At 54.2% G+C, this 10,780-nt stretch overlaps 1 protein-coding gene across 1 annotated transcript; it reads right to left on the bottom strand.

The window, feature by feature from the left end:
- Positions 1-8,886: 8,886 nt before the first annotated feature.
- LOC136540462 (probable serine acetyltransferase 4) lies at positions 8,887-10,291 on the bottom strand. The gene has a single exon (XM_066532470.1). The coding sequence runs from the start codon at positions 10,101-10,103 to the stop codon at positions 9,159-9,161; it is 945 nt and encodes a 314-aa protein (XP_066388567.1). The 5' UTR covers positions 10,104-10,291; the 3' UTR covers positions 8,887-9,158.
- Positions 10,292-10,780: the final 489 nt, after the last annotated feature.

The following is a 10,780-nucleotide window of genomic DNA, read 5'->3' as shown; positions in this document are numbered from 1 at the left end:
CATTCGACGCGATGTTCTGCTGCATGTTGAGTCCGGCGCGACGGACTCCGACGGCGCGACCTCCTCTGCCGCGACGAAGTCCGGCGCGATCTTGACGTCGTCCTCCGAGTCAAGAAGAACGAGCAAGCACTTCCTAGCCTCCATGCCAAGAAATTGGAGGCGAGCGAGCGGCGGAGGCAGGCAAGGAAGCGCCGGCTGCGGCGCGATTTATTGCTGCTCGTGAAGCGGCGCGACGGAACCAAAGCGACGGGGGTATTAGCGTCCAAAACCTGGCTAACAGATGTAAAACGACTTGATTTGTGCAAATGATGCCGCCCCCTAAAACGACATGTTTTACCGATACGGAGGGAGTACTAAACAAAGGAGGTCCACATACAGGTATATATGTATACTAGCGTGAGCCCCCATGCTGCGCGTGGGAAGGAGGGCGGGAAAAAAAGAGAAAAAAAGACGTAACGGATGTGTACTGTGCCATAACGGGCGTGTACACGCTGCACATGGGAAGGAGGCGGGGTGAAAGGGAAAAAAAGACGTAACGGGTGTATACTGTGCCATAACGGGCGCGTACTGTTCCGTGTCCCCACGCTTTGCGTGGGAAAAAAAAGATTTTTTATCGGGCTGACACTGTTCATCCGGTACTGTTGATATGCAGTGTTCATCCGGTACCCGGTACTGTTGATCTGCAGTGTTCTGGTTCTGTGAAAACGCCGGATGAACGGTACGCGATGGTGTGAAAGGCCTCAAATTTAAAGCTGTTAATATAGATACGTGGAAATATCCCAGAAAGGCAGCATACTGTACACAGCTTGTGCTTTGGCTGGCTTGCTATTAGCTTTACCACAATACCACCAGCTGCATGCAGGGTTGCAGACTTCTTTGGATCGTTATGGGACGCCATTTTCCGGTTGGTTTACTTGCTGCTCAACCATCGCCCACCCCAGTTTTTTCCGTGCTTTTCGCCGGAACCTGAACCAGCTTTTGCATACGTTTGCATGCCCCCCATTCCGAGAGGCGAGAGAACGTACGTGTGCTCCTCGCTCCCCAACCGGTTCTGCAGTTGCACGCCATATGCATGCAAGAACAACAACAGCTACGACACAAACAGATGCAGCGACCCATATAGGGTCTGTTTCTGTTTTTTTAGAAAACAACTCTATGAGCAATTTTATAAGTGAAGCTGAGCTGTTTTGAAAAAATTATTTGACAAAACAGCGTGCATGGATGGGAGAGAGCCGGGATAAGCTACTTTTTTTAGCTTCATCTCAACTCATGTCTTCGTGAGAGATGGAGTGTGAAACTGTTTTAGAAATAAGTGTTTGACAAATAAAACAGCTCACAAATAGCTCATGAAGCTGTGCCAAAGACTCATATTACACACGCTGACAGCACTGATTGACACATGACAGGGAGTACAGTATATATGTACTGTTGGGGCAATAGGAGGTATCAGACTATCAGTACGACAGTAGGAGTATCTCACTCCACCTAACCACTATAGTAATCAGTTGAGTCTTCCGTGCGCGCTAATCCTGTTCGGCTGGTATTAAAGCCGGCTAAAACTAATTTGTTGCGAGAGAAAAATACTATAGATTCTAGTTGACAAACCGACCGATAAATTGAAGCGAACCAGCCCTCAACGGCACGCACGCTGGCAAGCGCGGCAGCATACAGATACGGCAACAGAGATTCCCAGCACAAACGCAAAGACCAAGGGTGATTAATTAGGAGCGCAGACCGCGCAGGACGCAGGGGGATGCATATGCATATATCAGCATAATCCAAGGCAGACCTCACGTGGGAGGTCCCGTAAACGCGGCGCCGCTGCCGGCCGGTGAGAAGCGAAGCGATGAATTTAGTATGGATCGCCCGTCCGGCCGCATGGATGGAGTCGTTTGCATGGCCGGCCAGCAGGGCCAGCCGCTGCTGCCTGGCTGCCGTGCCATGTCAATATGTCATGGACCAGACGGAGTCAAAGAGAGCGGGCCTCGCCGCTAGGCTGCAGGCCTGGCAGCTTTCCAGAGGAATGCATGGCATGCATGCATGGCCTCCTCAGCAGCTCGCGCGCCGGCCAGAGGCAGTTCAGGACGACGCAGAGAGATAGAATTGCACGGTTCTTCCTCGTCACGAGAACACCAACAGGGGGACCGACCCGGGGCTTGTGACCATGCGCTTCCAGCCGAGCGCACACAGCCGCCCCGCATTGATCGTCGTTGTAAGCTTGCGTTTGCTTCCCTAATTAAGGCCCTTGGCACGGCCTGTTTGATGACATGCATGCTTCGTCTGCGATCTGCATATGCATGCATGCGCGCCCGCGGGCGGCAGCCCGCAGCCGGCAGTACGTTTCTTGGATCCCGGATCACGGTGATCTACAGCAGTGATGAGCTAGTGTCTGATCGAGTGACGATACTCCGATGCAGTACACACACCTGTTGCAGACTTTTGAAAAAAAGCGCTGGCACCATTCAATGCGCTAGGATTTTCCTCTTGTCTCAAAGTGCAGTCGAAGAAGCTACACCAGAGGGTTTGCATGCATTATTTTTTTTTAGATTTTTCTTGCGAATTATTTCAACAATTTAAATCTCAGTTTGCAATGCAAGCACCAATGGCCAAACGAATACTGCAAGCAGAGAAATTAAGTGAAAACTACATATGCAATAAGTTCAAAGCGTCGCGTCAATCAAAAAAGGAAAAGGAAAAAAAGAGGGCGCGTAACGTGGAGCTACGCGTACGATGGACCCAAGCCGAAAATGAGCAGGCAACGTAGCTATGAGTACGCTTTACGACCAATCAGCAACCCTTCCCGGCTCACGCAGCTGGTGAGTGCGGGTGGTCGCAAGACAACAAGGCGGCTCGCAACAAGGGGAACCGGCGGGGGTGGCCGAAGACGACGCCGCCAGCACGTCCAGGCAACTGATTATTGATTGGTACTCGACGTGAACTGAAACTGATGGTGGTTCGCGTGGGCGCACGCCGGGATCACTGGATCAGCGTGGTCCCTTGCGTGCTGCATATATATATTTCTCAGGGGACGACGGATCGGAGGACGATCTGTGTCTGAAATAGTTTACGCCGTGCAACTTGCAACGGACGCTCCGGCAATGGAGAACTTTTGGCCAAAGCTTGTTAGGGGATGAAACGACAGGCCAGAGCGACAAGCAGCAGCGGCTAACAGCTCTACTGTTGGCGGTGCGTGCTTAGGTAAGAGCGAGACCGGCCGAGAGGTAAGGGAACGGGGGAAGGAAGAGTCGTCGTCGTCGTCGTCGTCGTCGTGGTTGGGCCGTAGCTCTTGAACCCGAGCCCCTTGGCTCACGCCCCGATGCGGTACCTGTGTGTCCTGGCTCGTGGGCTTTTTGCTTGGTTGCGTGTGTGGCGGGAGGCCGGGATCGATCGAACCGATGGAAGGGCGCGCGGGGTTTGGTGGCGCCCGGCTTGGGAGCGCATGCTTGGCCTCACGCGGCGCGGCGGGCGTGGCACGGGGACATTGCTTGTGCTTTCATTATTCTGGAAGGGAAGCGAACTGGAGTTCTTGCGTGGACGCTCGAGGTTTGATGACGAAACCTCGACGCGACCACGAGCCACGAGTTCGGCGGAGGGATCGGACCTCGTGGACGTGCCCAGGTCTCGGGCGAGTCCGCAGCCCACTAGGCCCAAGGGAAGAGAACGGTCCAGCTCTCCAGCCACCATAGCGTGGTCCATCACTACTACACAAAACTTTTACGAGGCGGCCATTTTAGATTAACCGAGGCAGTTTTTCTAACCACCTCCGACGAAAGGCTATGGTTACTCGTGCCTTAACGGAGACGGTTGGCCAACCGCCCCAGTTAATCAATTAACCGAGACGATCGGAATAATATAACCGCCTCAGTTAATGAATTAAAAAAAGGCCAGAGCCGGTGAGCCCGTTTCGGAGCCCATCGGCGGGCTCTCCTGCTCCGCGCGGCCCAACGCCGCCGCATCCCCGCGCGCTGCCGACGCGAGCCGGATCCGACGTCCCTATGCCGAGTCGCAGCCGGATCTGGCGTTCCCCGCCCATGCCGCCACTGGATCTGGTCGGCGGAGGAGGGAGGTGGCTTCCCCGCACCGCCGCCGAGAGGGAGGAGGGAGGTGGCCCCCCGCGCCACGTGCCACTAGATCCGCGTCGCCGCCGAGAGGGAGGTGGCTCCCCCGTGCCGCGTGACACCAGATCGGCGCCGCCGCCGGGAGGGAGGAGGGAGGTGGCTCCCCCACGCCACGCGCCACCAGATCCGCGCCGCTGCCGGGAGGGAGGAGGGAGGTGGCTCCCCCATGCGGCCCGCCACCAGATCTGGCCGGGGAGGAGGGACGCCGCATGACGGGTCCAGGAACGCTGCCGCACGTCGGGAGCCAGGGCCAGGACGCCGCACGCCAAAGCTGGGAGTGCCGTCGCACGCCTGGGCAGGGCCCGCGAGCCACACGCTGCCCGCCTGGGTCAGCCGATACGCCGGTTGTCCACAGCTCAGAGAGAGAGGTGAGGTTGAGAGAGAGAGGGATAGGAGGAGGTGAGTGAGAGAGAGAGAGAGGAGCCGCCGTCGGATGAGAGAGTGGGAGGAGCCGCCGTCAGATGCGGTGCCGTGAGAGAGAGAGGGAGAGAGAGTTTGGATGGGTGCGAATGAAACCCTAAGTGCGGTATATATACGTTGAGAGCGATATCGGACTAAGATGGGCTGTGGGCTCTTAGCTGGGCAAGTATTTATCGAGGCGGGCCTTATAGTGTGCCTGCATCTGTAAATGGATTTACGGAGACAGATGCCTTATAGAAACCGCCTCGATTAATATCTATTAACCGAGACAGGCATTGTAACATAACCGTCATTAACCGAGGCGGTTATCCTAACACAATATTAACCAAGGCGGTTACATTACAATACCCGCCTCGGTTAATACATTAACCGAGGCAGTTATCCTAACACAACCGCCTCGGTTAATAAATATTAACCGACGTGGTTATGTTATAATGCCTGTCTCAGTTAAGCATTAATCGAGGCAGTCGCTGGTCCGGCTACCCCGCCTCTAATAACCGAGGTGGACAACCGTGTTGCCTGCCTCCGAGACCATTTTGAAAACGTTGCGCAAAAGATTTTGTGTAGTAGTACATTTTACCTCCCTAAACTATCCTTAAAGTTTAGTTTTTCTCCCTGAACTCCAAACCGGGTAAACCACCACCCACAACTATTAAAACCGCTTATTTTACCTCCCTAACCCGGTTATAGGTGGTTTTCAAAGTCAGTTTTGTCTTTTTTTTTATTTATTTCGGCTGAATTCTTGAAAAATCATAGTAAATCACAGAAAAATCATAAAATGAAGAATTCAATTTTCTTGGACTCCACATGAGTAGATCTACACAGTGAATATATAATATGGTATACCTTGATACAAAGTTTTTGCTGTAGCTTTAGATCTATGTTTTTCTGTAACTAATTCAAAGCTGCAGTTTATATGGTCCAATTATGGTAAAATTTTTTTGGTGAGCTAATTATTATATAATTAAACTGTAGTAAAAGTTTTTTGCTCATTGGATCATGTATAACCTATAGATTTATTTAATTTTATGCTTGTCAAATAGTTTTAAAATAGTTAAAAGTGTGTAAAAATAGATACAAGCATGAAATTTTTACTACAGTTAAAGCATATAATAATTAGACCATCATAAAAATTTCACCATAATTGGACCACAGAAACAGCAGCTATGAATTAAGGAAAAATTGGCTGTGGGACACTGGAGAAACACGTAATTGGCCAGTGAACACCGTCAACGTCAAAATTTGCTGGCAGACATTACAAATTCGTGGTTCTTTGCCGGAAGACACCGCACCAATTATTTTATTCATTTTTTAGTTTAGAGGAGAGAGAAGGTGGGGGAAATGTCTAAACTGCCCTTGTCTTCTTCAACCTCTTGTTGTTGGTCCATTTGGTCGTTCACTGGCCGGTCGACGAGATCTAGACGTCGGCCTTCTCCGATCAAGCAGGCCAGCAGGGGGCTAGTTGCCGACGGCGATCTGGGCAGTGCTCAGTGCCAGCAGGGGCTGCCGAGTGGGCTACGGCCAGAGCGGGCGCGGCGGCTCGGCTCCTAGCTAGAAAGCACGACTACGGCGACGGCAAACCTCCCATGGAAGCGCGTGGCAACGACCTTCCCAGCAGGCGCCACTCGCCCCCGGTGAGGTCGCGACTCCATCCCAGCAAGGCCACGCGCCCGTCCTAGCAAGGCCGTGAGCCGCCGCCGAGGCCGCGCCACTCGTTCCCAGCAAGGCCGCGCGCCCGTCCTAACAAGGCCGCGAGCCCTCGGTGAGGCCGCGCCCGCCCCCGGTCATGGCCATCGTCCGCCATGGCCGCGCCCCCGGCAAGGTCACGCTCGCCCCCATCGAGGCCGCACTCGCCCCCGACCAGGCTACGCTCACCCCTTGCTCGGGATGTGGGCGGGCTCGGGATCCAGAGGACGGCGGGACACGGCCTCCCCCACCACCTCGATGGCGCACGGGGGGCGCGTCGACGTGGGAGCGTGGCCTCCATCACCATGGTGGAGGCGCGGCCTCGCCCACCACCGCGGTGGCGCAGGAGCGCAGAAGCTGGGTCTCTCATAGGTCGCCACGTCCTTGAGCTCGCGTAGCGTGGCGAGGAGCTACGACCGCGACGCCGTTGACCCGGTGGTGGCTTCGACGGCGGTGTGGACCCACGAGACCAGCGCGGCGACGGCGACGCAGTCGGCGCTTGGGTGTGTGGACGCGGTTGACGCCGTCGGCGACGTTGAGCGCGCACCGGGACCGGATGAGGCGGCGCAACGGGAGGCTCACTCGAGCAAACCTGCTCGCGACGCCGCACAGGAAAAAAAGAAAGTTAGAGAGGAAGAAGAAAGAGACAAGGGTAAGAATAACATTTCCCTAGCTTCCTCGCTCCTCAGTAGGTGGAAATGAATAAAATATAAGGCGCGGTGTCCAGCAGCATAATTATCAGTAACGAGAGTGTCTTCCAGCAAATGCCTCAATTTTGGGTGTCCGCCAGCCAACGACCTCCACTTTCAGTGTCCGGTTGACAATTGCCCCATGAATTAATTACAAAAAATATAGATCTAAAGCTACAGCAAAAACTTTATACTAAAGCATACCATGTTTTTGTTTACTGTGTAGATCTACTCATGTGGAGTCTAATAAAATTAGATTTTTTATTTTATGGTTTTTCTGTGATTTACTATGATTTTTTAAAATATTTAGTCAAAATAAATAAAAAAAAGAAAAAAGACAAATTCGTCTTTGAAAACCACTCATAACAGGGCCAGAGACGTAAAATGGACGGTTTTAAAAGTTGAGGAAGGTGGTTTACCCAGTTTTTGAGTTTAGGGAGGATAACTAAACTTTGAAGAGGTAAAATAGACTTTTTCTGCGTAAATACAGCTTCTTCTGTTGCGGCGTGGGTCGGGTCCATAGAGCAGACGGGCCGTGCCAAAAGGATGAATTGGTCAACTTCAGGCCCGTGCTGAAGCTATTCGGGCTACGTGGGTCTTGGGGGAGGCAACAGAAAGGGCCGATACAACCACGAGCTTTTGTTTGGGCTAGCCTGTCATGTCATCAAGCGTTCACCACAGAGTGGTCCGAGCCGGGGCAGCCCAACTTGCACTCATCGAATCTGACCATCCTCGCCATTCCTCTTCCCACGACTCTTTCCCCATTCTCCGCAGTAGGCGCGCCCCTTGGTCCTCTGATCTGCCAGCCATCTTGGTTTTGCCATCTCCCTACTAAAGAACGACCTTCATGGACTATCTATGTATATAGGTTCATGCCTCATGGCGGCGATCACTTGGCTAGTGCCGTGTGCATGCCGAGATTCCTTTCTGGCGGCCGTCCAATGTATGCTACCCGTTCCGGCGACCTCGTCAGCGAGGGGAAGCCATTCGATTCCTCTAGAATTCAGAGAATCAGCATTCAATCCAAGGCGGTGCACCCAAGCAACCAAAAACCTACCGTACTACTCTACCGTCATCAGAGCTGACTTCGCAGAAATCTTCGTACAATATCATAACTCAATTCCCCCTTCTCTGGTTTCGATGTTCGGCTGATATTAAAGTTGGCTGAAGCTGTTTTGTTGTGCGAGAAAAATATTGCATATTCTGGCTGACAAGTCAAACGAACAGGCCCGCCACCGGCTGCGACATCGATCCCTCTCGCGTAGCCATCAGCCACGTCCACTTGGGGGGCAGGCTGACCTCTTTCACTAAGATTCTCAGCTAGTAGTACTTATCTCTCTGCTTAGCACCTCACGTCAATTATTCGTTTCTCCGATTCAAATGCGGAAATGCTACTGCTGATTTTGTTTGGGCCAAGACAAGCAGTCCAAGTCTCGATGGAACAGCAGATTTATTGCTGGCCAGTCAATTTTCAGATATGGTTACGGTAGTTTATGCTCTGCTTTGTTTGAAGCCGCCCTTCCAAGACTCGACTATCAATTGATCATGTTCGCTTCTTTTATAATTCGTACTTTTTAGTTTGTTTTTTCAGCCGAAACAGTGTTTTTTCCCTCACAACAAATCAGCCGGAACAGTGTTTCGGCTTGTTTTTTCAGCGAAGCGAACGGGGCCAATGTGCATACAGAATCCGACAACCTACAGAACATATCCATTCTCTACTTGGTCAGAGAGTTTGTACTTGAACAGTACTGTTAAACTATAAAGTCCCCTGCAGGACAGAGGCTTATTTCCTCACATTTTCTAAAAAGTAGGCGTCTTTGGTTCAGACGATAACGTGATCCTTTGATCTTGCTTCAAGATTCGTACATCTGATCCGTTAGATCTTCATCTCATGGCTCACAGCTGTTGCATGAACAAATGCTATCTTTTTGGCACCTGAAAGATAGCAAATCCTCTGCACGGAACTTTATGGTTCAGATGCATATAGTATTGTTATTCCGTCCCCGAAAACAAAGGAAAAAAGAACAGAAAAAATATGGACTTGCTCTAGGGCTCAATGCCTAATTGAGCTCCCTCTCCCTCTTATGCAATGGCATATGACAATGCAGCTCTCTCTGTAGTCCGTAGTGTAGGCAATAGCAGCACTATTGCAGAAATAGCGGTGGCCATCGACCACAAATATCATTTGGAGGGAAACTCTCCTTCGCCTGCGCTAAATATTTGCATCCAGACCCTCTGACAGTTTTCAAATCACGTAGTCCGACCACGCTTGCTCCATGGTCACCCCGGGCTGCTCTTCCGGCCGCCGCCGCTGCGGCGCCGCCTTCTTCCCGACCGCCTTCGCGGGGTTCCCGACGGCCGTGGTTCCCTCCGGCACGTCCCGCAGCACGACCGCCCCAGCTCCGATCTTCGCCCCGGCTCCAATCCGCACATTGCCGAGCACGCTGGCGCCGGCGCCGATCAGCACCCCGTCCCCGACCTTGGGGTGACGGTCGCCGGACTCCTTCCCCGTGCCGCCGAGTGTGACGCCGTGCAGGATGGAGACGTCGTTCCCGACGACGGCCGTCTCGCCGATGACGATCCCCGTGGCGTGGTCGAACAGGATGCCCGAGCCAATGCGCGCGCCCGGGTGGATGTCGACGCCGAACACCTCGGACGCGCGGCTCTGGAGGAGGAGCGCCGCGGCGGACCGGCCCTCGGACCAGAGCCCGTGCGCGGCGCGGTGCGCCTGCAGGGCGAGGAAGCCCTTGTAGTAGAGGAAGCAGTGCACCATCCGTTCGCAGGCCGCGTCGCGGTCGCGCGCCGCACGGAGGTCGGCGCGCGCAGCGCGGCCGGCGTCCGGGTGCGCGGCCAGCGCGGCCGCCAGGAGGTCCCGCAGCGCGTCCTGCGGCAGCACGCCGGGGACGCAGAGCTTGGCCGACAGGTGAGCCGCGAGGGCGGCCTCCAGCGACGGGCGCGACAGCACGAGGTCGCCATAGAACTTGCGGAGCAGAGGCTCGGCGTCCGCGTCGGCCTGCGCCTCCGCGCGCAGCTCGTCCCAGACGTCGTCGCCGCCGCCGCCGCCGCTCGCGGACGCCGGCGCGGTGGTGACCACCGCGCGGTCCGTGGCGCCGTCCGGCAAGAAGCGGTAGATGGCGCCGGAGAGGCGGCCGGCGTGCGTGGGGTGCCACTTGTCGACACAGGCAGCCATGCGTGCGGCGCCGGCGCGCGAGCAGAGGAGGCCAGCGGATGTCTTGGGCTCTTTGGTGAACGGTGACGGAGCGACTAGCGAGAGCGAGGAGATTGTGGTGTGGCCGCGAGTGTTTGCGCTCCTATATATACGTGTCTGCCTGCGGCGCAGGAGGTACCAGGCAGGCAACCGAGAAGGCGAAGTTTCAACGAAGAAGCCTGCGTCTGGTTACAGCCTTGCAGGTGCGTGATTCGTGAAGCGTGACCAAAATGTATCTGGGGACGAAACCCATCTGCTCATATATTTAATTTGCACCTCTGTTTCTTTCGTGGCAGCTACTAGTAGCTGCTTGCTGACTGTACAGTGTGCGTCAGCCCCATGCTTTGGCGCCTGCGCCACCACATAGCGTGCCGCGACTCGGGTAGGCGCGCGCGGCGCACACAAACCTCCCATCCAATCGCGTGGCCACGGTTCTTGTGTTGTACTGTATCATGATCAACAAGCTGTGCCGTTACCGATATAGCCGGAACATATGGCTGGCGAATATCAGCCGATTACATTCGTCTGGGTCAAGGCAACACAACATAGCCTCGTCTGCTCTGTCACGACAAGAAAAGGTTTCCCGGCCGAAAGCAACCAAAAAGGGCAATGCCCGGGGCGTTAGCCAAGCTAAAAGAATGCGGTTTTAGAATGTTACT

Source organism: Miscanthus floridulus, chromosome 2 (genome assembly GCF_019320115.1).
Source record: "Miscanthus floridulus cultivar M001 chromosome 2, ASM1932011v1, whole genome shotgun sequence".
Lineage (NCBI taxonomy): Eukaryota > Viridiplantae > Streptophyta > Magnoliopsida > Poales > Poaceae > Miscanthus > Miscanthus floridulus.
Note: the sequence above shows the minus strand (reverse complement) of the source record. Positions and strands in the feature narration are given on the sequence as shown.

Bases quoted from the DNA above. Each gene is read 5' to 3' on its own strand.
- LOC136540462 (XM_066532470.1), bottom strand. From the start codon at position 10,103: ATGGCTGCCTGTGTCGACAAGTGGCACCCCACGCACGCCGGCCGCCTC.